At 65.9% G+C, this 24,481-nt stretch overlaps 1 protein-coding gene across 1 annotated transcript in view; it reads left to right on the forward strand.

The window, feature by feature from the left end:
- The window catches only part of LOC119095728 (MICAL-like protein 1), a 48,037-nt gene that overhangs the window by 6,150 nt on the left and 17,406 nt on the right, over positions 1-24,481 (forward strand). Inside the window, exons 2-3 of the mRNA XM_037218581.1 lie at positions 21,094-21,245; positions 22,855-23,042. Coding sequence (XP_037074476.1) covers positions 21,094-21,245; positions 22,855-23,042 — 340 coding nt within the window. The remainder of the gene's footprint in view (positions 1-21,093; positions 21,246-22,854; positions 23,043-24,481) is intronic.

Below are 24,481 nucleotides of genomic sequence, written 5' to 3' on the forward strand. Positions count from 1 at the left end.
GGTTAATATCACTTCACATCAATCAAGTTTTTTAAGCTCATTTGTGAAGTGCATTCAGACCATTGACGCGTCGTGTTGAATAATTAATTACCCACTAAATCTTCCGGGAAATAAGCAATTTAGAACGGCCCCGGCGAGCGGAGTGAATAATCACAGGGGACGAACTGTCCCGGACCTCCTTTTTGAATGACGTCGGCGGCCTACGACTTGAGAAACAAAACGATAGAGAGAAACGAATCGCTGCTTTGGGTCTCCGTAAACGGTTTACCTACCACAGCCAATTATTCTTCATTGCGACCCGCAGCTACGCCCGGCTGGCCATTAGCTGTCCATAACTGGACGCCCCGCCGTTTCGGCCGTTATCAGCTGGGCCGCCCAGCGCCGGTCGGCCAGCTGGCGTTTTTTGGACGCCGGCTCTGTCATCGTCCGCCGACACCGGCTCGCCACCGTCCGGGTCACGTGCTCGCCGGCGACCGGCCGGCGACGGGTCACGTGACCGGCGCGGGCGCCGCGCACGCTCGTCGTCGGCCGGTTCGTTAACGGGACGGACGGCGATTTATGTGCCGGGACGGCAGATAACGCGGGCTGGCGCGCTCGGGGATGACGGACCGGGCCGGCGCCCGGTCGCCGGGGCGGATGGGCGTGGGAACGAGATGAGCTCGTCACGCTCCCCGCCGCTACCCTCGCCGGGGTCATGCTGTATCGGCTCGGCCTCAGGTCAAGGGTACACGAACATGGCCGCGGAGGCCGGCCAAATAGGCTCAGTTTATCCACATGGATAACGTTTCAGAGAGATGTCCAATGGAACTGTGGCGCTCGAATCTCTCCCTAGCGTGGGTATACACTCGCGGAGAGACCTGTAATGAATAGTAGCCATACAGCGAACGAAGTAACGCCCGCGCCCGGCGCGGCCCGGGTGCGCCGGTGGCCGGCGACAAAGCCGGCGCGGCCGCGCCTTTAGCGGCGCATCTGGCGCCGCGACCGAAGATGGATGGGCGGGGCTGACCTGAAATACGCGCCGGGCCGGAGCGGCTCCGCCCGGGAGCCCGCGGCTCCCGGCCGGAGCGGCTCCGGCCGGGAGCCTGCGGCACCGGCGCCGGCCGGGCCCGGTGGACGCCGCGGCCAACGGCCGGCCGGTGCGGGGCCTCCCGCGGTAGGGCAGGGCGCCGCGCTGACCTCCAACGGCGGGGGCGATGCTGCTGGGAACAGCCGCGGGCAGGCAGAGGGAGAGCGTGGGCTCATTGTCTCAACTGCTACGGTTTTTTTGTTAGTAATAATACCTACCCATCACCCATTAGCAGGTGACCAAGAGTTCCCATCCCTGTTCAACGCCGCGCACAGAACCTTGCGCTAATACCGGCATTAGTGGCCGAAACGTTGAAGGTCGTGGGTTTGACGCGACGTACACGGATCCCCTTCACCAAAGCTCTGCGCCCCAATGATTCCTCTGCTATACCGTATTGGGCTGTTGCATTGGACGCGTTTTATGCTGCCAGCTGATGACTGTGAGCTTGGTTGTTGGTTGCAGGTTGTAATGTCCTTTGCTTTTGTAGCCAGTGGTTGTGGACACGATGTTTGGCGGTGTTTGAGAGCCGCCGTTGCGTCTCGCCTGTGATCTCTGTTTTCCGCATCGGCGAGACGCGGTGAGCTCCTTACCTCGCCGACGTCGGGCAGACCCGACTGCACGGCGGCGGCAGTGCGGGCTTCTGCCGTCGGCGGCTCGTGCGATGGTGCCGTCACGACGCCGCGGCACGCCGCCGCCGCTGACCCGGTCACGCCGCCGCCGACCCCGTCACGCTGTCGTGCCGTCACGCCGGCACGCCGCCGCCGCGTCACGGCTGCCGCAGGTCGCGTGACGCGGCACCGGCGCCGGCGCCGGCGTTCAAGGCATGGTCGGGTGCTGGATTTTCTTCGTGCGGGACATTTTGTTCGCTACACTTTGGCTCTGAGACTCACAATGGCTCTCGAATGGTGTTATTTAGTAGGTCACTCCGCGTGACGTGACGTGCTACGCGATGTTCATTCGAGAACCGCTGTGAAATCAACTTCCATTACTCGTAGCGGTTTCAGAAATATTTTTTACCCGTTACACTCCGGCCTCGGATATTCATAATCTCGCACGCAAGAAGCGAAACTGAAATCCAACGCCTCTCGGCACGTCACGTGACGTGACTGCCACGTGATTCCCGGCGGTTGGTCCTGGGTCACGTGGTGTGCAGTGACGCGGCCTGGCGCTGAAGTCACGGAAGCGCTTCGGAACACACTGTTACGTATGGCCGTTGCGTCGTGCCTGCAGATGACGTTCAGAAATTCTCCGTCACGGAGAGATATGTATCGCTTCTATTTGCAGCAGTGAAAGCGCTCGCCTGGCGGCCTGCAGCAACTGGTTGTGTGACAACTGACCTGCCTGTCGCAGGCGGCCGCTTTGTACGCGGTGGAGCGGGCTCCGCGTGATGAATGGGGGACGTTGTTCGAGCCGTGTGTTCTCTAGGCTTACCATTTCCTCCGCCGTGCGTGCGTGTGTGCACGCCACTTGGCCGAATGACCCCTAAATAAACAGTGCGTGTTATCGTATCGCCGTATCGCCGATGAGGTCGGCCTCTCAGCGGCGATAGCGGAGGGCGCGTGTGTTTTGACCGACGGCACCTCTGTTTCGGAAGAAAGCGCATGGAAGATTGCGCCTCGGTACGCGGTGAGGAGCCGCGCACCAGCTCCTGACCGGCGGCTTAATCCGCCACGCTGGCTCCAAGGGGGGGGGGGGGGGGGGGACAGCGTGGCCAGTGTGACCGTGTCGCGTTAGTGCATGGATGCCGCTCCTGCAGTCGGCGCGTTGAAACCCGGAGCTGGGTTCAGACCCGACAGTGACGTCAGCGCCGAGCGTTAGCGTGCCCCCAGTGGCCGCCCAGCCGTGGGCCGCAATGAGCTGCAGCTGCTGCTGGCCAGGACAGGCCGGCTCGGCTGTAGGGGGCGGTGGGGGGGCGGAGAGGGGCGTGGCTGCGTGGCACGCGTGCGGGAGCGGGCAGGAGTGGTCCCCGCTCTCAGCGCTCCGGCGTCGGCCCTCGGCGAGCACGCGCTACTCAGCAGCTCTTGGACGGTCGTTCGCACTGCCTCTAAGTGGTTGAGATCGCCGCTGCGCTCTAAGTGGTTGAGATCGGATGACCCCGACTTTGTACTTTGACCCGGCCGTGGCTGTCTAGCCGTGTCTTGAGCGGTCTGCGTCAGCGATGCCGCGAGGAGCTCAGAAGATAATTGCAGATGACCTCTCGTATCGCTCCATGTAGCTGGCCTGTCAGAATGAATTGCGGTCGCATTGAATGGGATGTGAATGCATTGTGGTCGCGGTCGAGGCCCGGCTGAGATCCGGCTAGGTGGGCTTTGTTTGGCTCACGTCCGCCATCCTGACGCCAGCCGTGGTGGCCGGTGTATTACATCGCCGAGTTTCGTATCCAGACGCATCCGTGGTCGCCCGTGTGTGCCCACGGCCAGAGGCGTGGCCAGGAGACGGCCGCAGGGGGAGGCGAAGAGTGTGCTGCATGGTCTTGTCCGCAGCGGACCCTCTCAGGACGGGCGACCTGCCGTCTCCTGCGACCCGCTGTCTCAGCTGTCCTGCACGCGTCACCGCACACCGCCTCCCCATCCGGTCGCCTGGCCACGCCCCTGCCGCGCCGCCTGCAGTCTGTCGTCGGCGCCCGTTCCGTCGGCGCCAATCGCCGGGCGGTCAGCGGCGGGGTGTGCGTGCGTGCGTGCGCGGCGGCCGGCCGTCGCCGCCCGTCACGTCCGCTGACCGCCGCTAACGGTCGCTCGCGACCCGCGCGCGCTGTTAACATTCGGATCAGGCCAGCCGGCGCTGGCGCCAGGGCCGCGCTGGGACGGGGCGAGAAGGCTCGCTTCTCAGCGGCGGGCTTTTCAGGCGCTCGGACCGGGAGCGCGCCGGACGGCGCCGGTCCTGTGGTCACAGCAGACCAGGGCAGCGGCGGCTGCATGATCACTGCAGAGCAGGGCAGCGACGGCTGCATGGTTACGGCAGACCAGGGCAAGTTGTACCACCGGTGGCGGATCTCGCGATGGGGACGGACCGGCCTGGCTCGCGGCGCGCCGCGTTCGGCGGCGCGCCAGGCCGAACTGGGTCGTGCGGCGGCGGCCGCGGGCGGCCCGGCCCTGCCGCCGCGCGCTGATGAGAGCCGCAGCCTTTGACGCGCCGCCGTCCGACCCGATCCAAGCTGAGCGCCGCCGGGGCTGGCCTGATTGGCGGCCGCCGCTGGGCCGGGCCGCCGCCGCCGCCGCCGCCGCCGCCGCCGCCGCCGCCGCCGCCGCCGCCGCCGCTCGGGTCGGCAGCAGGCGGTCAACGACGGGGACCGGGTGAGCCAGGTCGGGAACCGCCGGACCGAACCGGTCTTGACCGGTGCCGCTCTGGGGCTCACTTCCGGCGGCGGCGCGGCGGACGTCCGAGATGATACGTCAAGTTTTGAGAGGACCTCAACGACGAGTTCGTGCTCCGATGACGTGCTGCCGTGTCACTCCTGGAAAGGCCGCACGGCTCATATTCGCTGTAATGGTGCGCTCGACGATGGTGGGCCACGCGGCTGGGCGTGCGCCGCTGACCCGTCTCCTGTATGCCTCATGTCTGCGATTAAGCTGGACACGCGTGCTCAATGTCAGTGTCTGCGTACGCGTAGTCGCAAGACGTGAGGACGTGCAAGACGTGCGTGAGGCGGTCACGGCGGGCCAGTGCCCCGCCTCGCCGCTCAGTGGGTTTTTCCCGCGGTGCGCCCCGTCACTCGGCGGGTTTTGCGGCGCCGGGTCCCATCGGCGGGTTTTGCCGGCGAGTTTTTGCGCCGGCCCGCTGTCGGCCTGCCGCCGCCGGCGCCGCCTATGCTGGGAGCGTCGTTCTCGGGGCCGGGGTCGCCCTCTCAGCGGGGTCCCCGGAACCGTCCTCGGCGCAGAATCGACCACAAGCCTGACCTCGGTGTGTCCTTCGGTGCGTTTCGATTTGTCTCCGTGCTGTCCGGGTGGCGCCAATCAGGAGTCATCGGTCGTCGTGTCCGTGACCGAGTGCTGCTGAGCGCCGCTCGAGTGGTGATGGAGCGGCGCTCGGTACGGGTGTCGAGCGTCGCTGGGACATGGGTGTCGACGGGGCTTTCCTCCGTCTCGACGCAGAGCATCGATGGTGTTCTGTCTTCACATTGACCATCGCTGCAACACGAGCATCGGCCGATGCTGTGCCGTGCTGGCCAGCGCCGACCGGTCCTATCCGGCCCGGCCTGGGCGCCGGCCGGATGACGGGTTTGACGGGCTGCCGATCAGGCGAGACGGCCCGCTGGCCCCGTTCGTGGCGCGCCGCGCCGGAAGCGGTCGCCCGTCGCCCTCTGCGCCGGCGGCGGGCGCGCCGTGACCGTCGCACCGCGGGCGTGCCGCGGGTGACTGGGCGCGGCGTGTGGGGCGCCGCCGCGGCCGCTTGGAAACGCTGCCGGCAGCCGCCGCGTTTTGAGCTTTGCCAGTGCGGCCGGCATGTCGAGAGCGTGTATTCAGGACGGTTGGCAGAGCCGCTGGGTCTAGGTCGCAGCGCGTGGAGCCCGATGCTGAAGAGCGAGCAGCCCGCGCTGGGTGCCGCAGCCCCGCCGAGTCCGAGTCTGGGCTTCCGCGCCGAGTCCAGGTGGTCACGGGCCGCCGGCTGCCGCTGCATTCCAGACCCTCCGTCATGACGTAATCAGCTGAATTATTCCACGGATACGCGCAGCTGGCAGTGATTGGGTGATGGGGCGTAATTATGTGCACAGAGCGCCTGTTTTGGGCCGGCTGTATGTGCACGCAGATGTGCGCCTGATGACGCGCCAGACTGATGTGCCCGCCTTCCGCGATCAGCATTGATCAACTGCAAAACCCGGAACATTTGTATGTCCGCCCAGCTCGGAGGAGTGTCTGATGTGCCCCCGGCTCGGAGGGCTGTCTGATGTCTGCCAGGCTCGGAGGGATGTTCTATGTCCGCCCGGCTGGGGGATATCTGATGTCCGCCCGGCTCGGAGGGATGTTCTATGTCCGCCCGGCTGGGGATGCCCGATGTCTGCCCGGCTCGGAGGGATGTCCGATGTCTGCCCGGCTGGCAGGGATGTCCGTGCGCACGACACACAAATATGCTACGAGCGGCGTATCGAGGGGCATCTGAGGAAGCAATGACCTGTTTGTGCAGCGGAGTCGTGACTGGTGTGCCTGTGCGTGTTTTTCAGTGCATGCGTTGTTGAATGACTCTTTGTCCTCATGACTTTTCAGCCGTGCGTTTTTCTGCTGACGGTCGGTAGTAATGGCCCGGAGTTTATTGGAGATTGCCCAAATACACGTTAACATCAACACAAGGCCTGACCAAGGCCAATTTCTGATCTAATGGGAGTCTCGATGTGTGAGCTCCCGCTGGCAACAGTGGTCAGCATTCGTGCTCGACCTGAGACATTCTAGAGTTGTTCACAATACAGCTGCGGACACGGGCCAATCTGCAAAGCCTGTCTGCGCCGGGTTTTTCTTCGGCCTCAACCCCGGTACCGCTGTGTGTCTCGGCGTCTTTCCTACACGAGACTGCCTCGGTCTAACTTGGGCCTTGGCCACTTTGACGTTTGACTGCCCTCCTACATCGATCATGCGTGAGTGAGCTCGGTGTATACACGGAGAGCAGGCTGTCCGGAGCCGACGTTTTCACGTGCTTGAGGCTCAGACTTCGCGATGTTTGAAACACCGATATCTTCCGAAGCAGTCATCGACGCAACCCCACTCCACCGACACGATTCAAGCTGATTTGAAACGAAAAGCAACTTAACTAGGAATGACATCGTCATTACTAGCGGGACCATTGCCAACCGCATCTAAAAAGTTCGTGTCAACATTAAGCGGTTGCAGTATGACGGGCATTGCGCACCACGAACATCTCCTGGCCAATAAAACGGAACCGCGCCGGTCTTCGGCACGCGGGCCGGCGGTATCGCCGGCCTCGTGGGGCGCACTCTTTAATCGGCACTGTCGTCCTTCACTTCGGAGCCTTGTCTTTGTAATGGCGCATTTCCTGGCGGCCTTTTGCGACGTCCGTTTGTCCCGGTTCCGGTCCCCGGTCCGCCTCCCCGCAGGCTCTGGTCCCCCTCCGGCCGGTGGACTGGGCTCGCCCCGCCCTCGCCGACCTCTGACCTGTCGACCTGACCTCTGACCTGTCTGACCCTCCGACTCTGACCTGTCTGTCCGCCGGTCCTGGCTCCCGTCCGTTGGCCTCTGAACACCGTCTTGTCGTCGTTACCTGCCGGCCTTAGGTCCGGCTCATCGCCCTCATCACCCTCCTCCCCGTCGACTGCCCTTCCCCTCCGGTGGCTCCGGTGGCCGATGCAGCGGTTCACCCGTGCCTCAATGTTTTTTTGTTGTTTATTTAGATCGTAAGCAATCAACTGGCAAGGGCCCAATTGCGTAAGCATTGTGGTTTTAAAAGCAAATCTCCGGGGTGTAGATCGTCTCACGACCCCCGGCTTGCCCGGCTGCCTCCCAGGATCGCTCGGCCTCCTCCCGGGCCGCCTGACCTCCTAGTCAGTCCACCGGCCACCCGTGCCGCCCCGCTGGCGGCGCGTGGCTGCACTTGCGCCGACTCTCAGCCGCACTCGACCGGGCAAACGGAGCGCGCTGTCGGCCGCTGAAGGTCACCAGTCGGCGGCAGTTTCCTCGGTCTGCGCCGATGCGGCGCCGCCGCCCGGCGACGCCCCCCCCCCCCCCCTACCGAGCCCCTCCCCTCTCGGGACGCCGCGCCCACCGCTGCTGCTGCTCGCGGGGAAATGGACGGGGCGTGTCGTGGGGTCCTGAGAGCGATGCGTGACGTGGTGGGATGTTGCCTGATGAAAACCAGCGCGGGTCAGTGAGAGCCTGTGGTTTCGTTAGCGGCAGCTGATCAGCCGGAAACCTCCCCGCTTCCTGCCCGGGACGTCCCCAGCACGGCCGACTGGCCGGTGCACATCGCGCACGCCGCTCCCACGTCCTCTCACGCGGCCGGGTGCCACGCCATGTGGCCGCGGCGTCCCCCCGCGGCGCTGCGGCGTCCTCCAGTGGCGCGAGCAAAGGCAGACGGCGGCTCGGTCTGCTGAGTACGCCGGGTTTGACCAGGGCCGTGGCAGGGGCGCCGCCGTCCGCGGACTGGCTGCGTCGTCGGGCCGGGCCGGTACTGCGCCGATGCGCGGGGGGCCACTGAACCGCCTGCTCGGCGCCTGCTCTGAGTAAGCACCCGGCCGGCCGCGCTATTGTGCCTGCGCTGTAATGGCGTCGGTAATTGGGACTGGACGGGAGTCGTGTCACTTTTGCCGCGTCGGCGTCGTGAAGCCAGTCTTTCTAAGTAGGTGGTGTAGGGCTAGATCGGTGTCCATTTTAGAAATCAAAGAATCAAGCTGCTTTCACTGGGGTGAAAACATGCGTTTCAAGACACCAAGCCCGTTTGTCCTGATCCACTTATCGGTAGCACCGGGCTCGTGGTGAATTCAGGGTACGTTGGTCCGCATGGCTCCGCTCCATCACTGCCAGTGTGTTGCACACAAGAAGCTAGGCTCCAGTCTCTGGCCTGCACAGGCCGATGCTCGTCGTCTCGGCGCTGGGCCGCTCGCTGGTCTGTCGCAGTGGATCTGTTGCTGTCGGCCTTGGCCCACCGTGTCTGGCGCACAGTGTTTGTCATGTCCACTGCCGGGACCTGGAGTCCTGTCGGGCCCAGCCCGGGGTCCAGCACGGCGCCGGGTGACCCCGGGGCCCCGTGGCGTTCCGAACTGTCCGCCACGGGCCCCCGACGCGGCCCGGGAAAGTGAAAGCGGCCGCGATAAATCACGGGATTCATGAGCGTGCCCGGTCTGTTGTCGGGTTCGGCGCCGACAAATCACGGGCCGTGTCCGGCCGGCCGGCTGGCCAGGCGCCCGCCAGCCGGCGCCCCGGCCGTGTTTACGGGGCGCCGGCCGCGTCAGGCGGGCCCGGCCCGGGCGCCGTCGGGGCACGGCCGCCCTGCCCCCTCCGGGTCAGCGGGCGGGAGCGATACGGCGGGCACGGCTGCTGAGGTCAGGTCGGAAGAGCCAGGTGCTGTCGTTCGGCTATGAAGTGGTGGTTGTGCCCTACGTGGGGTATTTTCTACGGTCGTGATTGAATTCGTCCATTCATTGTGGTCGTCCATTGTTGCGTAGTGCTTGGGGTGACACTGAATATGAGACTAGGACATACTGGATAATGCGGCTAGGGAATATTGTATCGTAAGGCGAGGAAATACCATGTAATGGGTTCAGGAAATGCGACTCTATAGAACGATACATCCGCATGTTTGGGGCGGGGGGGCTTGCTTTTATATATTGTATTATGTAACACTCGGGTGGCCATTGTTTGCCAGTACGTCGTCCACGGTCTTACGCCATAGTCATACTGTCTAACTGCAACAGCATTGTATAGGTTTTTGTTTGGTTTAACTCTTTAGCCAGCCTGATCGTCAGCCAGAGTTGAACTACGGTTGACCTTATCAAAGGCTTCGAGGCTTCCCTTGATGTCAGGTCATTGGCCCGTCGGGTCTGGTGCCGTCGTGCCGTTCTCTGCCCTTTGACCACCACTCGACGCTTACTGAGCATGGGGGACTAGGCGCGCTCCCTCCCGTCGTGCCCCTCCCCCTCCCACCTCACCTGTTCAGCGGCTGGGATTGGACCAAGCTCAGCATGTTTCCGGCGGCTGCTGGGGCAGCGGTGCGACCTCTGGGGGCTGCGGTGCGACCTCCGGAGGTGCTGTGGGTGACTTACGTCCCGGCAGCGGACCGCGGTCCGCCCCGTCGCGGCATCGTCCCCCGCGCCCGGCCGGGAGCCCGCTCAGCCGGGGCGGCGCTGCCTTTGTCCGCGGCCGGTGCCCGCAGGCGGCTGTGGCCTCCCAGCCGGATGGACCGACCGACTCCCGCGGACCTCGTGACGGCGCCGTGCCATGGCCGGCTGCCGCTGGTGACTCACCCAATTGCCGTCCGTGGTGGGCGGCGGTCAGCTGTGACGGCTGGGGAGGGGGACCACGCCCCCCTCGAACGTGTGGTGCGGCTGGGGCGGGGTCGCCGACCTCTGGGGGCGGTCCTGTTGCCATCGAGCGCTGCAGTCCAGCCGTGTTTGGAAGCATCGCGAATTGTGTGGCGCTGTGATGACGCTGGGATTAGCCGGAGCGGCATTGCGTGATGAAATTGAATGTTGGGCCGTCCGGTTCGCCGGCGCCGCCAGGCTGCCTCCTCCGTGATTATGTAGCGGATTATCGAGCACTGCAGCGACAGCGGCGATAGTCGTAGACGGTCAACATCAACGAAATACACGCTCACTATCTTGATAGCTGTAGAGTCAATGTCTGCCGTCTCACCTACGAGCTGTTAGTTCCTGTCGCCGGTCGGACGGGGAGTCGACGACAGTGGTGAACGTAATCGGGACACTGGGCCTCAAGGCTCGCTCGCTCCATCCGCGCCCCTGTTTGCGTCACCGTTGCACCACCCGGGCTAATAGCAGTTGCCACTGCTGGCCCTGGCGCCACCTCCGCGTCCCACGCCGAACAATACCGCTCGTGAGTGGCCGGTCTTGGCTAACGCCTGCTGGGAAGCGTGCTGCTTAAACCCATTGCGATGCTGTTACGAAGGTGAAATGAAGTGGGAGGGAGCACGGCGTGTTTTTGCCGCGGTTGCCGGACGAACTCCGACCTCGCGTAGGTTTTGAAGGTCTTGGGGCGGCACGGCGGCGGCTCGTTTGCATGAGAGGTCACGCCGTGCCCTTGTGAACGCGCTCTTTCTCGCAGCGTGTTGACGTGCGTGCTGTCGGACCCCGGCACAGCACGAGATAGCGCCGGTCCAGCCGGCCGGCTTGTGATCAAGGGATATGATTCGGACGTCACGGCCTCGTACGCAGGCTATCAGGCCATTGGGAGACGGCTCGGCTCCGTGCGCCGGAGCGGAGCTGCTAAAGCTGGAGCTGGAGCTGGAGCTGGAGCTGGAGCTGGAGCTGGAGTTGGGGCTGGAGCTGCTGCTTGGTGTGCACGCACGCGCTGACAGCACCATGTCCAGGACACACGATTGTGGCACTGGGCCCAATTCGGAGTCAAAGCCCGGCCAGTCATGTGTACTGCTACCAATGAAGCTGTTAGTATTTTTTTTTTTTGTCCTCCAAAGGGTAGGGCAGCGGCCGTTAACGAATGTAACCCGCCCGCTCACATAGCAGTGGTGAGGGGTCAGCGGGCCGCTGCGGCGTGGCGCGGCCAACACGCCAGCGAAAGCGGCCCACCTCACCTAAACCGACGATGCCGTAGATGTACACCAGCATCCTGGGCAGCTGCTGTGCAGGTGACTCCAGCCCGCAGAAGCCCCTCCGAGCTGGGTGCAGCCGGTGATGGCTGGAGCTGCCGGGCGCTTCCTTCGCTTGGCGCGGCTGACTCAGCAGTTGCCGGCCCCGTCCCGTTCCCGTTCTCTGCGGCGTCTCCAGGTTCGGTCAGCCGGCTCCTTGCTGCGGCGCCGGCGCGGCGCGGGTTCTCATCCGAGCGGCGTGCGGCCATCCCGCTGGCCGCCGGCGCGCGTCCGTCCAGTCAGCGCGTCCGTAAACCTGAATACGGCGCTCGGGTGCTGGCTCTGCGTCAGGCGCTGTGAACGGCGCCCGTCGCGCCCCGACCGAAGCCCGCGTGGCGGGGCTGTCCGGCCGGCCGTGTGCTCAGCTGCGCTCGGGCGCTGGCTCGGCGTCAGGCGCTGTGAACGGCGCCCGTCGCGCTCGGACCGAAGCCCGCGTGGCGGGGCTGTCCGGCCGGCCGTGTGCTCAGCTGCGCTCGGGCGCTGGCCCGGCGTCAGGCGCTGGGAACGGCGCCCGCTTGTTCGTCGCGCTCGGACCGAAGCCCGCGTGGCGGGGGCTGTCCGGCTGTGCTCAGCTGCGCTCGCAGCCTGGCCGGTCTTTGAATTCGTTTTGATCTGGCCGGCCACAACGCGCCTCAGAGCGTCATGACGGGCGGCTGTACGTCAGTCGCGCTCAGCCCGGCCCGGCCGCCGGCGTCCGCCCGACCGCCCGCGTCCGGTGACGTCACCGCCCGCAGCCGCCGCCCCACCTGCCGTCCGTCACGTGACTCGCCCCCGCCGTGTGCGCGAGTGCGTGTGACGTCACCAGCCGGGGCATCGACTCGGGCGACGTCGCCGCCCGCCGCTACCGCCGCCGCGGACGCCGCGGACACCCAGTGGAACGGCGGCGGGCCGCGCGGGAACGATGGCTGCCGAGACGGACACGCGCGCCCTGCCGCCGGTGAGTGGGGCGACTCCGCTCGCGGGGCTCTGCGCCCGTTCGCAGCATGGCTTTCCCGCTGCGGCGTTGCGGGTGTTTGTTGGGCGTCGCGTGTTGGTTGTCGGGCCGGGCCGGGGGCGCCTGGCGCGCCGCGGTGTGCCGACGGGTTGGGGCGGACAGGACGGCGCCGGTTTCTCCGACCAGGAAGGGCTTTTGCTTTCGTTTAATGAGCTGCTTGCCGGCCCCTCGGGGGGGGGGGGGAGTTTCTCCGGCGAGCGGGTGCGGCGGGTGGCGCCGCCGGAGCCGGCGCGAGCGAGCCAGCCGCGCCGCCACGTAACCGGCAGGTCACGATCGCCGCCGCCTCGGGGCGTCGGCAAGTCACGACCTGGCGCCGTGGGAGCGGAGCGACGCGGCGACGCGAGCGAGCGCCCACCACTTCCGGCCGCGGATTCCGGAAGTGGCCGGCGTGAAGGGAGCTGTTGCATAATAATGGGGCGCGCCTCGGCGCCGGCCCGCCGGCGCTCGCGGCCGTCCAGGCAGCGTGGTGAAGGGCCGCATTGCTGGGCGGGTTGCCGCCGCCGTGCAGTGCCCGCTGTGCCCGCTGTTTGGGTCACTTGGAAAGTGCAGACCGTTTCGATCGGTGCTGCAGCGCCGCACTTTCCGTTTGCGAATGTTTTCGCACTATGGAAGGGCCCCCGAATGTGGCAACAATGCGCGGGTTACGAGCGGTAGGACGTTGACGGTGTCGGCACGGTTGTTTTAACACGATGCGATGCTGTCGCGAACCCTAGCTTTGTTAGGTTATCTTAGCAGATTGATCACCCGGCGTCCAGTCTATAATCTCTGAGCAGGATCAGTCATCTCGAGAAACGTCACTGCATTTCATCTGGGTGTACGGCAGGCTCCTCTGAAGCGGAGCTCTCGAGTCGCCGCGGCCACTGCGCGCGACGCCGGGCGCGTAGGCCTAGTCAGACCACGGTCCGTGCTGACCAAGACCCAGCGCCCCTCTCCGTGGTCCTAACGGAGGCCCGGAGGCGCCCGTCCGCCGGTCGTCGCTCGCGGCCGTGACGGCGGCGTGGAGCGGCGCGGCGCGCTGACCCGAGACGGCTCAGACTCGGTCCCGGCTGCGTGTCGCCGTCATTCTGCCGTGGTCCCGAACAGCGGCGGCGTGGCGGCCGGCTGTGCCCGTCGGCGCGTGAAGGTGGGGCCGCCCGCCGCCGGCGCCTCCCGAGGCTGGAACGGCACGCCACGCACGCGACTGCAGGGGCGATGGCCAGGACGGCGGGGTGTGGTGTGGTGACGCGCCCCCCCCCCCCACGTCTGGGAGCTGGAGTGGTGCGCCACAGTCTTCAGGGGCCAGGTCAGTGCGCCGGTCAGGCGTGGTGACGTCCCCCCCCCCACGCCTGAGAGGTGGAGTGGTACACTACAGTCTGTAGGGACCGGACCATTAGGTCAGCCAGGTGACGCCCCTCACATATGGCGGCGGAATGGCACGACGGCTCGTATAACATGGTCGCAGCCTGACCCGCCAGGACAGCGGCCGCTCTGCTGGGGGGGGGGGGGGGGGCGGGGGGATGCAGTGGAGCTCGCCTACACCAGTGTGTAGCCGGCTGGAAAGCGGCGCATCATTGACCGTGCGAACCGGTTCGAGCATCCAAATCGCCGCGCCGTTGCATGTCTTTCGCATGACCTGTTTTGTTCTGCGGAGATAGGGCACTGTATGTGAACTCGTTTTGGCAACAGCGTGTTCCAAGTGACGTGACCTACCTGTGCACCCATCCATGCTTTGGAGAACTTAATGAATAGCCAGCAGGCACGCAGGTCGCTGAGGAGGCCCCTCTTTAATGGATTGGTTGCCTCTAAGCCGAGCTCTGCAGCAAAGCAACGCAAGTAACGCGCCGTGGGTCAGAGGGAGGCCCTGGAGAAGGACATCCTCAGGAAGGAGCCGCGCTCAGAGCAGCAGTGCTCAGAGCAGCCGTGCTCAGAGCAGCCGTGCTCAGAGCAGCCGTATCCAGAGCAGCCGTACTTGAGCAGCCGTGCCCAGAGCACTCGCGCTCAGAGCACCCGTGCTCAGAGCGTTCGTCAGTCTTCGCAGCGCGATCAAAGTCGGGTGGAGTGACCACTGCTGCCTTGCTGACCTGCCGCGGTGCGCCGGCTCCGTTGACGGCCGCCCGGCCGGGCCTGTCGCCGGCGCGGCGGCGGCCCCAGTGTGACCGCCGCCGCCGCCGCTGCCGCCGTCGCCGATGGCCGCGTTCTCGGTCCGGCGCCGGGCTAACGGTGGCGCGGCGGCGTCTGCAGGCCGTGCCGCTGCCGGTCCGTCCGCCGGTGCCGGCACGGACACGGTCACAGCCGGGCGGCGCCGAGAAGAGGCGCCAGGGCTGACCGGGCGCCTCCAGCCCGCGACGACGGAGACAGTCGTTTAGGATTCTCTGCGTTCTGCCAGCCCATAGGGAATGCTCCGTGTTAGCGACAGACTGGCAGTCGCCGTTAGTGCCGCACGGGAGACGCAGCTGCTACGCTGCGAAGTGGTGGGCGAAGGTGGGATTAAGAGCCGCAATGTGTCCCGACGCAACGTTTGGAACCGACCAGGGTGGTCCAGGTCTGTCGCTCGTGTGTTTTAACTCAGCACGGCGGGTGCCGACGCACGGCAAACATTGCGAAATATACCGAGTCACCAAAACCGACGGCCGGCCGCGGCATGGAGCGTGGCGTGGGACGGTGCGTAAACAGCGGGAGAGCGGCGAACCTGCGTGGGCTGGTGCTCGCACAGTTCACTTTTCACCTCAGCTGTCTCCTTCTCCGCGTTGCCCTGATGACGGCGCGTGGGTACTTGCGGGGTGGAGATGGGCGGTGCCTTGTTCACCGCACCGGGCCGTCGGTGAGAAAGCTGTCATTTGTGCGTGTGAGCGTCATGTGACGGGCGTCGGCTGGGTGCCCATTTCGCGGGGGTGGCAGCGCTAAACGCAGGTAGAAATCGACAACACGCGACAGCCGTACTGCGGTCGGGCCGGCGACAGTTCACTGACAGCATCGTCGTCGTCAGGGGCTTGACTTCGCGCCTAGCTGCTTAGGCTGTACGGCGTCGCCCGCCGCTCGCCCGGGCAGGAAGGGCGGGCATCGCGGCGAACCGAACCCTGTAGCTCTGTCATTGCCTGTCAGCGGACAGAGCGGGCCGCACTCGGATGGGGCTACCGTCGTGGGGGAAGCCGGCGGCCGTGTGGCGTCGGGGCGTACCCTTCGGACCGCCCAGAGGCCGGCGGCGCGCGAGCAGTGCCCGCGGTCAGCGGCATCAGGGACGTCAGTGACGTGACATCAGGGACGTCAGCGGCATCAGGGACGTCAGTACTGCGGTGGAACAGTGTCCATGGGAACTGCTCAGGGACTCGGTGGCCGTCAGAGGCGCTCGAGGACGTGTTGTCCATCGGTGCAGCTGGAGGACGCCGTGGTCGCCGGATGGTTTCCGCTGGTGCCGACAATGGCCAATCGCTCTCGACTCCGGCCTTCGGGAGAGGCCGGCGTCGCGCCGCGTGGTGACGAGCCCCGCCCGCTGGTGCTGTCGCCGGCGGCCAGCGGGCCGCCCCGAGACGCCGGGCGACCGGTGGTCGAGCCCTGGTCAGCTGGGTCCGGCCCAGCGCTGACCTGCGGAAGGGCGTACGACGCCCGGGGTCGCCGACAAACCTGTGGCGGCAGCCGCCGGCGCCGCCGCCACCGCCGCTGCGGTGTCCCGTCCGCGGCGAGCGTCGTCCGCGGCCGCCGGCGACGCTCGGCCGACCCTGAGGCGCGGCCGGCGCGTGGGAAGGCCGTCGGAGGCGGCGCCGCCGCCGGGGCTGGCCGGCCGGCCGGCGGCGCCGCCCGCCGCCGGCCGTCACGCGCCGCTGGCCGCCCGCCGCCCGGCCGGCCGCGCGGTCCACCTGGCCCGCGCAGTCCGCTTGAGTCGCCAAGTCTGCCGGGTGCTCTCGGTCCGCGTGGTCCATGTGGTCCACTTGGTCCGCCTAACCTGCTCAGTTTCTCCGGTCCTCTAGACCTGTTGGGTCGCTCGGGCAGCAAGGTCCATGCGTTCGAGACTGAACCCCCTGATTTAAGGAGGGAATGCGTTAAGCACCTCTTTTTTCGTCTGTTTGTTCCGTTGCAGTGTATGTTGCTGGAAGAAGGCGGCTTTCAAAACGCGTGGATATTCTGGTGAAACAAAGATATCGAACAGTCTTAGTACATATCATGCTTTGAGCATTTTCACATTTCCCAGTGACTACGTGATATCAACCTTAAGCCAAATGCAATCCTCTTTAATGACTATGGATTAGTCAATGGACTATGGACTAGTATAAGAACTCATAAATAACTCACGCTATTTGCTGCTGGCTCTGGTCGTCTCGCTGGCGTGCCCGGCGCTGCAGCCGGCCGGGTGCGCCGTCTCGGGCGGCACGCGGCCCTGCGGGTGCGGCCGACACCCCTCGGCCCGCGGCGCCACGTCTCCGGGACGCCGGCGCAAACAGGCCCGTTTTTGCGCGGCCGGGAAAACGCCGGCGCGCCTAAGCCGCCTGTTTGTTGCCTTTGCCGGAAACGGAATTTGTTTGGCGGTGCTCGGCCGCGCTCTGCTCGGCGGGCTTGGAAAACAGCATGCGCTTAGCGGGCTCGGCATGCATGCATGCAACTGAGCCTCGCCGGGATTGGTGGCGGGAGGCGGATCAGGAGGCAAATCCTATGCAAAGTCGTATTTGGGCAGGGTGGGCTCAGTGAAATCATCAGTGAAAGTGTTCAGCTGGGACGAGTCGAGCACGTCTGCTGCGTCGGTGTTTGCGGGCTGCGTTGAGGTCGCCGGGTAAATCAACAGGGTCCTTCGGTCCCGTCGCGGCGGCTTGCGCCACACACCGGCTTAAAGTCCCTGCGGTCTCTTTGTGTGACTGAAGGCAGTCTCCAGAGAATCCGGTCTTGCTGTGCGTCGGCGCTATTGTGCGACGGATGTCCAGAAGCCTGACAAAGCACTTGAATCACCGGCCATACGTTACAGTTGTCGCTCAACCTGTCCGTGAACGTAAAAAGCCTATTCCACTCAGGACTATTGTGTGGCGCAGTGACGTGTGTGACGTGACCAGTGACATCAGTGACGCAGATGACGGACGGGCGTCGTCTGCATCGGCAGCACTTGCGGCTGGTGAAACCCGGACTCGGCTTGTTGGGGACGGTTTGACATTTTGCATTGCGTCAGACATTGCGATGATTTCTAGGAAGTGCCTGGAGGGATGGCGGCTCAGGTTGTGGTTGTTGCCTGGAACATCACTGAGACAGCCTGAGGAAACGGAGGACGAACTTTCGAGTCCTTGAGTCTTATACGCGGGCGAGTGGCTGCGCACACAGCATCGTGCACACATTTGACCCGAACCCAATTCGGAGCTTCTTATGTTCGATAGCTGTTGGGTGTTGGGGAGTGTTGGGGAGCCCGCTGGCTGTGCCGATGCGCGTCTGTCGGGCCGCTTGTCCCACCCTGCCCGACCGGCTTCTGTGTCGCGCTCGAAGCCCCCGGTACTCAGCGGCGGACGCCAGCGGCCGTCTAGCGGAGCGTTCGCAGCGCGCGCGCGCTCGGCCGCGGCCGCCTCGCGAACGGGCGGGGTGGACGCTCAGCCCTCACGGCCCGCCGACGTGAGGGAGATGCTGGCGGGCCGACGTGCTGTGCAGAATACGGCGGGTGAAGTGGCAGAATTTGGGACTGGTTTGGGGAATGTAGCCGACAGCTTCTGAGCGATAGGGTCGCTGTGACCAGCGTTTTATGACGGTTATGTCACTGTCATTCCTGTAGCGACTACATCACCGCAAAATCGCCCCAGCGTTTGCAATTCGGGTTCAGATTAGGGAAGCGGGTCCACAGCAGCGTGCGAGTCTGCACGCGCCGCCTCTGCAGCGACCAGTTCACCGCAGAACAAACGTAGCGCTTGCAAGTCCTGTCCAGATAACAGAGCCGGACCCGCAGCGGTGTCGGCGCCCCGACTCTCAGAGCGCGCTGCCCGCTGCCGGTGCGACATGGCAGCGATACGACGCAGCGCCCCGCCCTGCTGCAGACAGATAGCGTCGGCGGCGGCGCGGCGGGCCGCGGCACGGCCGCGGTCCGGCGATGTTCCCACGGTCGGCCGTGCAGGGCCGTCACGGAGGCCGGCGCCCAGCGCGCGGTGACGGCCGCGGCGCGCACGCGGCGAGACTGCGTGGCGGCGGGGTGCTGATGGGGACCGCCGGGGGTCGGCCGAGAGACTACACGGCGGCTCGGTGCTGATGGGGACCGCCGGGGGTCTGCCCGAACCGTGTGGGTTGTACCGCGGGTGCCGATGTGGACGGTAGGAGACAGCGTGAAACCGCGGGGGCTGTTTGGGGCGCTTGGGGCTACTGTCTGTATGCATCGCCCATGGCCATGTGACACTTCTCAGGATCGCGGGCATCTGATGCCAGTCTCTGGCGGCCATCTGGGACAGGTAGAAACCGTCCGGCACGGTCGGGACCGACGTGGCCGCCCGGCCAGCGGCGGGGGTCGGGTCTGAGTCAGCCGGCGGACCCCGGCTGCGCGCCGCTCCATGGCGCGTGAGCGGCCGTTTTGTCTGCGGGTTTCGATTTCGCATTCGTCGGCCGTCTGTCGATTCCCGCGCCGGATGGCGAAAGGCCAACCGCCTGCCGCGCGCTGCCCGTCGGCGGTGGCGCGCGTCTCGCGGCGCAGAGCGCGGGGGGCCGGCGCGCGCGCGCCGGAGCCGGCCTCTGTCGCGGTCGGGCGCGCGTTTCACCCGCGCTAACGAGCGGCTCAGGCAGCTGACGGGCAGATGGGCCCGGCGCCGTGCCTTACCCCCGCTGATTGCGAGCACCTCCCGCGCCGCGGGCTCAGCCGCCCCTCCTGCGGCTCGGGGCCGCCGCCAGCGGCTTCGCGCGCGCCGAAACCTCGGAGCACGCGTGGCCGCAGGCGCCGGCGCCGCTGGGGACTGGGTGGTGATGCCTGGTGGTGGACGAGGGCCGCTCGGGCGGCGCGGCCGAAGAGAGCGCGTCGGGCGGCGCCCCGGCCGGAGACTGGCCGTCTGCCGAGCAGTCGAACCCGCCGGCCGCCAACTCGGACCGTCGTGGGCGCGGCACCGGCTCGCCGTCCGCACCGGTGCCGTTCCGCCCGGATGGCGCCCGTGCGCGGCGGAGTTGTGGCACAAGGCTGCTGTGCCGACTCGGCGGCGAGCGCGCGCTGCCTGGATGCACACGTGGCGACGCGTGACCGACACGGTCAGGTGGCGTTTGTTACTGGGGCGCGCCCGCCGCGGGTCGGCGCGGCTCGAGGGCTCGCGACGCGAGAACGGCCGCCGTGGAGGGCGGCCGACATTGTCCAGGTATTGGTCGCCGGCCGGCCGATGATGACGGTCGGGAGAGTCATTGTGGCCCACACGCATTCGTCGCTCCTCATCGTGTTAAACATGCTCGTTTTCACCTCAAGCGGCCGGTATGCGGCGCGTCGAACGTGCCTTGTGCTTTCGTTTTCCGCCGAAATCGTCACAATGCCGGCCGGGAGCCTTTGTCAGTCGGTGCGTGCGTGGCGCGACGACGACAACAGAGACGTCTGAAGTGGCCGCCGCGTCCGGGCCGGACAAAGCGGACCGCTCGGTGGGCGCGGCGCTCGTACGGGGACGTCTCGGTTTTCTTGGCGGTTTGTGCGGCCGCCACGTGGCCGTGTTGACACACATCGGTCGCGCTGGAGCCGCCGCCGGCGCCGCGCCACGCAGACGGCGAAAGCGCGGCGGCGGCGACGCATCAAAGGCGGCGGCGGCGACGCGCCGGGTCGTTCGGGTCACGCCGACATCCCCGCCCGTCCCGCTCAGCCTCGCTCCCCCCCCCCCCCCTCCCAGGTCGTCCCGCTGTGGCAGACAGGGATGGTCGGGGCCAGCGCTGCCCTCTTCGGGGCGCCGCCCGGCTGGGCGGTGCTCGTTCCAGGGCGGCAGGAGCGATGGGCGCGGGCTGGGTTCAGGTGCAGGGGCATTCGGGAGCGCAGCGCGCTGTGCAGCGGTGCAGATGCACCATCGGCTTCGATGGATGCATCTGTAACGATGAACACCTCCACTTCACAAATTGGGCTCGTAAACTTCCTGTGCCTCCTGTCCGGTGCTGAAGTGTCTGGCACGCGAGACCATCCGCGCTGGCTGCGTGCTGAATACTGTCTCGCACCACAAGATGACAGCTTGTGTTATCCGTGCCTTCATAACATGTCGCCAAACAGGTTGTGCTGGCTTGTCGTTTAACTGCGCAGACTTTTTCAACTCCGCAGCCGCCTGATCGGCCAGCTTAGTAAAGCTGCTTTGACATGTCATTTATCACTGCGTTGAACCGGTTTGCGGTCGTCTCGTTCCGTCTTCGATGCCGCTCTCTGCCCTCAAACGCCGCGGCCGCCGCCGGACGGGGTCGACCTTTGGACTCTTTTGGCGGTCGTCGGTCGGGCGCACGTGACGGCCAAGTCTGGCCACCGGCGCCCGGGCCGGGGCCTCGCCGTGAATGCGTAGTTGAATGTCCTGGAGTGCTGTAGTTGAATGCTCTCACCAGGAGTACGTAGATGCGCCGGGCGTATGCGCCATAGTGTTGTGTGTGTGGGTGTGTGGGTGTGATATGTGATACTTGTGTATGTGTGGTGCAAGGAAAGCTGAATTGCTGGGTGGAAGAGGCACCCAGCCCTCTACAAACCGAGAATGCGATCATTCTCCGTGGCGACTCCCGCAGGCTCCCGCTCCCTTGGGGTATGTGAGTGACGACCTGCCCCGGGTGGGCTGTGCGGGGGGCTTGCTCCTCGAGCCTGACCGTGCACCATGCCTCGACCCGGTGTGCTGACCTCCACCTCCCCCTCTGTCCACAGATGGGCGAACGGCGCGGCATGAAGGCGCTGGAGCTGTGGTGTCGGCGCATCACCAAAGGCTACCCGGGCGTGCGCATCACCAACATGACCACCAGCTGGCGCAACGGCCTCGGCTTCTGCGCCATCATCCACCACTTCAGACCCGACCTGATGTGAGTGGGGATTGCCGCCGGGGTGGCGGCGGAGGGGAGAGGGGAGCGGCGCCGCTGGGCGTGGTGGTGCCGGCTGCTACCGGAGCGGAAGGGAGTGCCAGGCCTAGTAGCGGGGTGGGATGCAGGTTGTCGGGATAGTCGTGTCGGGGTAATTTCGAACCAGGCATTGCAAGGTCTCACGAAATTTGAACTCGGCAAAGCGTACAAGGGTGTCAGCCGCTTTCTATACTCCCTCCTTTTCTGCAGTGCCCGTGTAGAAAAGCATGACTTGCTTTGCTGATCCTGAACCATGAGCCCACGTGTGGCTTTCTACTCTTGAGCTCGCCAAATGAGACCAGATTACGACTTTGTTCGCTCGGCTCCCTTTATCTGATCTCCCCCGTGCTCTCCCTCCCGTTACAGGTGTACCATTAGTGTCGAGCAAGCAGTATTATCGTCATGCAATTAATGTGATTAGCTGAGACCGTTATGAAAGTCAACGTGTCTGTACCGGTTGGAGTGCATCCACCCCTCCCAAGATTACGCTCGTTAGGTCGTCATCACGAACCGCTATAGAGTGAGCCGCGGGCGTCCTGCGGTGCCGTGGATGCCGCGTCCAAAACACCCCGTCCTCCGACCGCAGCGCGTCATCAACGTCCCCGATCCTCATTCCAACCGGAAACACTGCGCCCCGTAACTCCCCCCCCCCCCCGTTCTCGTTGGTGGGTGGGTAGGGTGTGGGGGAGGGGGTGTTCCGACCGCGAGCTGCCCGGTGACGTGCCCCTTGACCCCTGACCCGGCGTGACCCGGCCGCCGAGGTCGCCGCAGTTACGGCCGCCCGGCGACGACGAAAACAAAAGTGAGCGCGCGCGCGCCCGCCCGCCGTGCGCCCCGCCGCACGGAAGCGGCCACGGCCGCGGCCGTGTCGCACGCCCGCCTGACGCGGCGGCGGCGGCGGCGGCGGCGCTGGTACGGACGCGGCATTGTGTGCGTCGCTCCACAGCCGGGTCACGCTCGTGGTCCGCCGTTGTTCGGGGTGTGTTGTCGCACGGCTTCGGTTGATTGCTGGGTGTCAGTGAATGCGGACGGTGGGCGCTGGTGGTGTGCTGGCGCCGCAGTGCATGTTGTTACATCTCTCTCCTTTTGTTTTACTTCAAAACACGTGTGGCTGGTGTCAGGACCGATTGAAGTGCGTTGTTTGTGAAACGTGATGGTTTCTAGAAACTCCTGGTTTGTTTTCACTGGTTTGTTTAGTTAGTTTTCCGCCAAATGGACCACACTAAAGCAAATAACTGCTCTTGAAAGGCTGAAAAGACACCGGATATGGCGTCGTAGACACTCAAAGGCAAACACACGAGGACTTGGGCAGGGTCGCGTTTATGGCCACCAGAATGCGCCAGGACCACCAGCCCTCCACCGCCAGCTGTTAACACTCCCCCCTTCCCCGCTTCGACAGCCCAATGACCTGACCCACTGGTGCCGGACGGCGTGTAAAACAACGCTTCGGGCCCCGGCGGTCCGTGTCGACAGCCCGTGCCAGCCATGTCAACCCGTGTCAACCCGTGTCACCCTCGTCCGCGTTGGTAGTGACCTTGACTCGCTGCGTCTTGACCCCCGCCCTCCCCGGCAGTGACTTTGACTCGCTGCGGCCGGACGACGTGTACAAGAACAACGCGCTGGCGTTCGAGACGGCCGAAACGTCGCTGAGCGTGCCGGCGCTGCTCGACCCGCAGGACATGGTCGACTACGAGGTGCCCGACCGGCTGTCCATCCTCACATACGTGTCGCAGTTCTACCAGGCGTTCGTCGGCCAGCAGGGTGAGAGTCGGAAGCAGAAGGGGGCGGGGCAGGGGAGATGTGGTGTTGGAGGTCACGTCGTTGTGTGGGGATGTTGTGTGGTCAGGATAAATATGCTGGCAATAGTAGAAATGCGCTCTGTTTTTGTGTTCGAAGAAACCCTTACCTTGCAGCGTGAAAGAGCAGTCTGCTCATAGATCCCATGCCACTCGGTTTTTCTGACCTGATCCGTCGAAAGATAGAGTTAAACCTCCCTAATGTGATGGCAATGTGCTTCCCCTGGATCGGACACCGCGGAGTTGCTCTGCCCCGGCCGGCCGGACAGCGCCGGCGGCCGGCGGCGGCGGCCCGTGCCGTCCCCGGCCCGTCCGCCGCCGCTCATCGACGCGGCTAACGACCCGGGCCGCGGGGCCGCGCGCCACCGACCCGGCGACCCCCGCTGGGCGCGCCCTTGAGAGGCGGACCCGGCCGACGACCCCTCCCCTCCCCCACCAGCGCCGCGATGAGCGCGGCTGCCGGCCGGCGGCGGCCAGGGGCGGGGCACGACGCGAGAGGGAATGATCGGTAGCCGGCAGCCAGCGGCCGGGCCGCAACTCAGCCGATGAGTATAACCGATAATCGGCGATTGTCGATTACGGCTGATGACCGATAGTGGCGGCTCTGACCTGACTTGTCTCGTTGTTGGGAAAGGCCGCCGCTCTGGGCAGGCGTCGCCACGCACCGCCGGCGCGCACCGCCGCCGCGCCCCCCAGCTAGGGGAGGGGCGCCGCTCGGGGTCGGCCGCGAGTGGCGCGCTGGGCGGGCGCCGATACGTGGTTTGGTGTGCGCGGCCTGGCGGCTGGAGGCGGCTGGACCGGACGGCGGTGATGGTGCGGGACACGCGTCGCACGCACAGGCGGGACGGGACGGCTGGGCTCTGTCGGGTCTGGCGCGAGGCTCGATGTTGTCGCGGTCGGCGCCGCTGTCCGGCCAGAGATCCGTGATCGGGTGTGTGCGGCGTGCCGCGGGGAGCTGCCGGACCACCCGGCCGGAGCGCGATGTGTGTCGCTGTTTTTGTGCGGCGTCGCTGCCGCACTATCACCGGGTCATCGCTGCAGAGAGTGAAGCTGGGGCGCGCGCACGCCAGAGTCGCCGCCGCGTCTGGCGACGTCACGTCCTGCTCGCCGCAACGGGACCCGCCGCCGCCGCCGCCGCCGCCGCCGCCGCCGCCGCCGCCGCCCCCGTCCCGGCCCCCGCGCGCGCGCTGACCGGGTCACCTGTCGCCGGGGCCGGCACGCACGTGCGTGCCGCGCGTGGGAAGTGGGGCCCGCCCGCTTCCTGCGGCCGGCCCACGCATTTCCGTCCCAGTTCTTGGCGCGTGGAGAGAGCCGCCCGATCGAGGGGGCGCGCCGCAACAATGGGCGACAGGTGCCGTCGCGGCCGCAGCAGTGGCCCGCTGTGCGTCGCCGTCCGGCCGGCGC

This window comes from Pollicipes pollicipes, unplaced genomic scaffold, assembly GCF_011947565.3.
Source record: "Pollicipes pollicipes isolate AB1234 unplaced genomic scaffold, Ppol_2.1 Scaffold_4219;HRSCAF=4965_pilon_pilon_pilon, whole genome shotgun sequence".
Classification (NCBI taxonomy): Eukaryota; Metazoa; Arthropoda; class Thecostraca; order Pollicipedomorpha; family Pollicipedidae; genus Pollicipes; species Pollicipes pollicipes.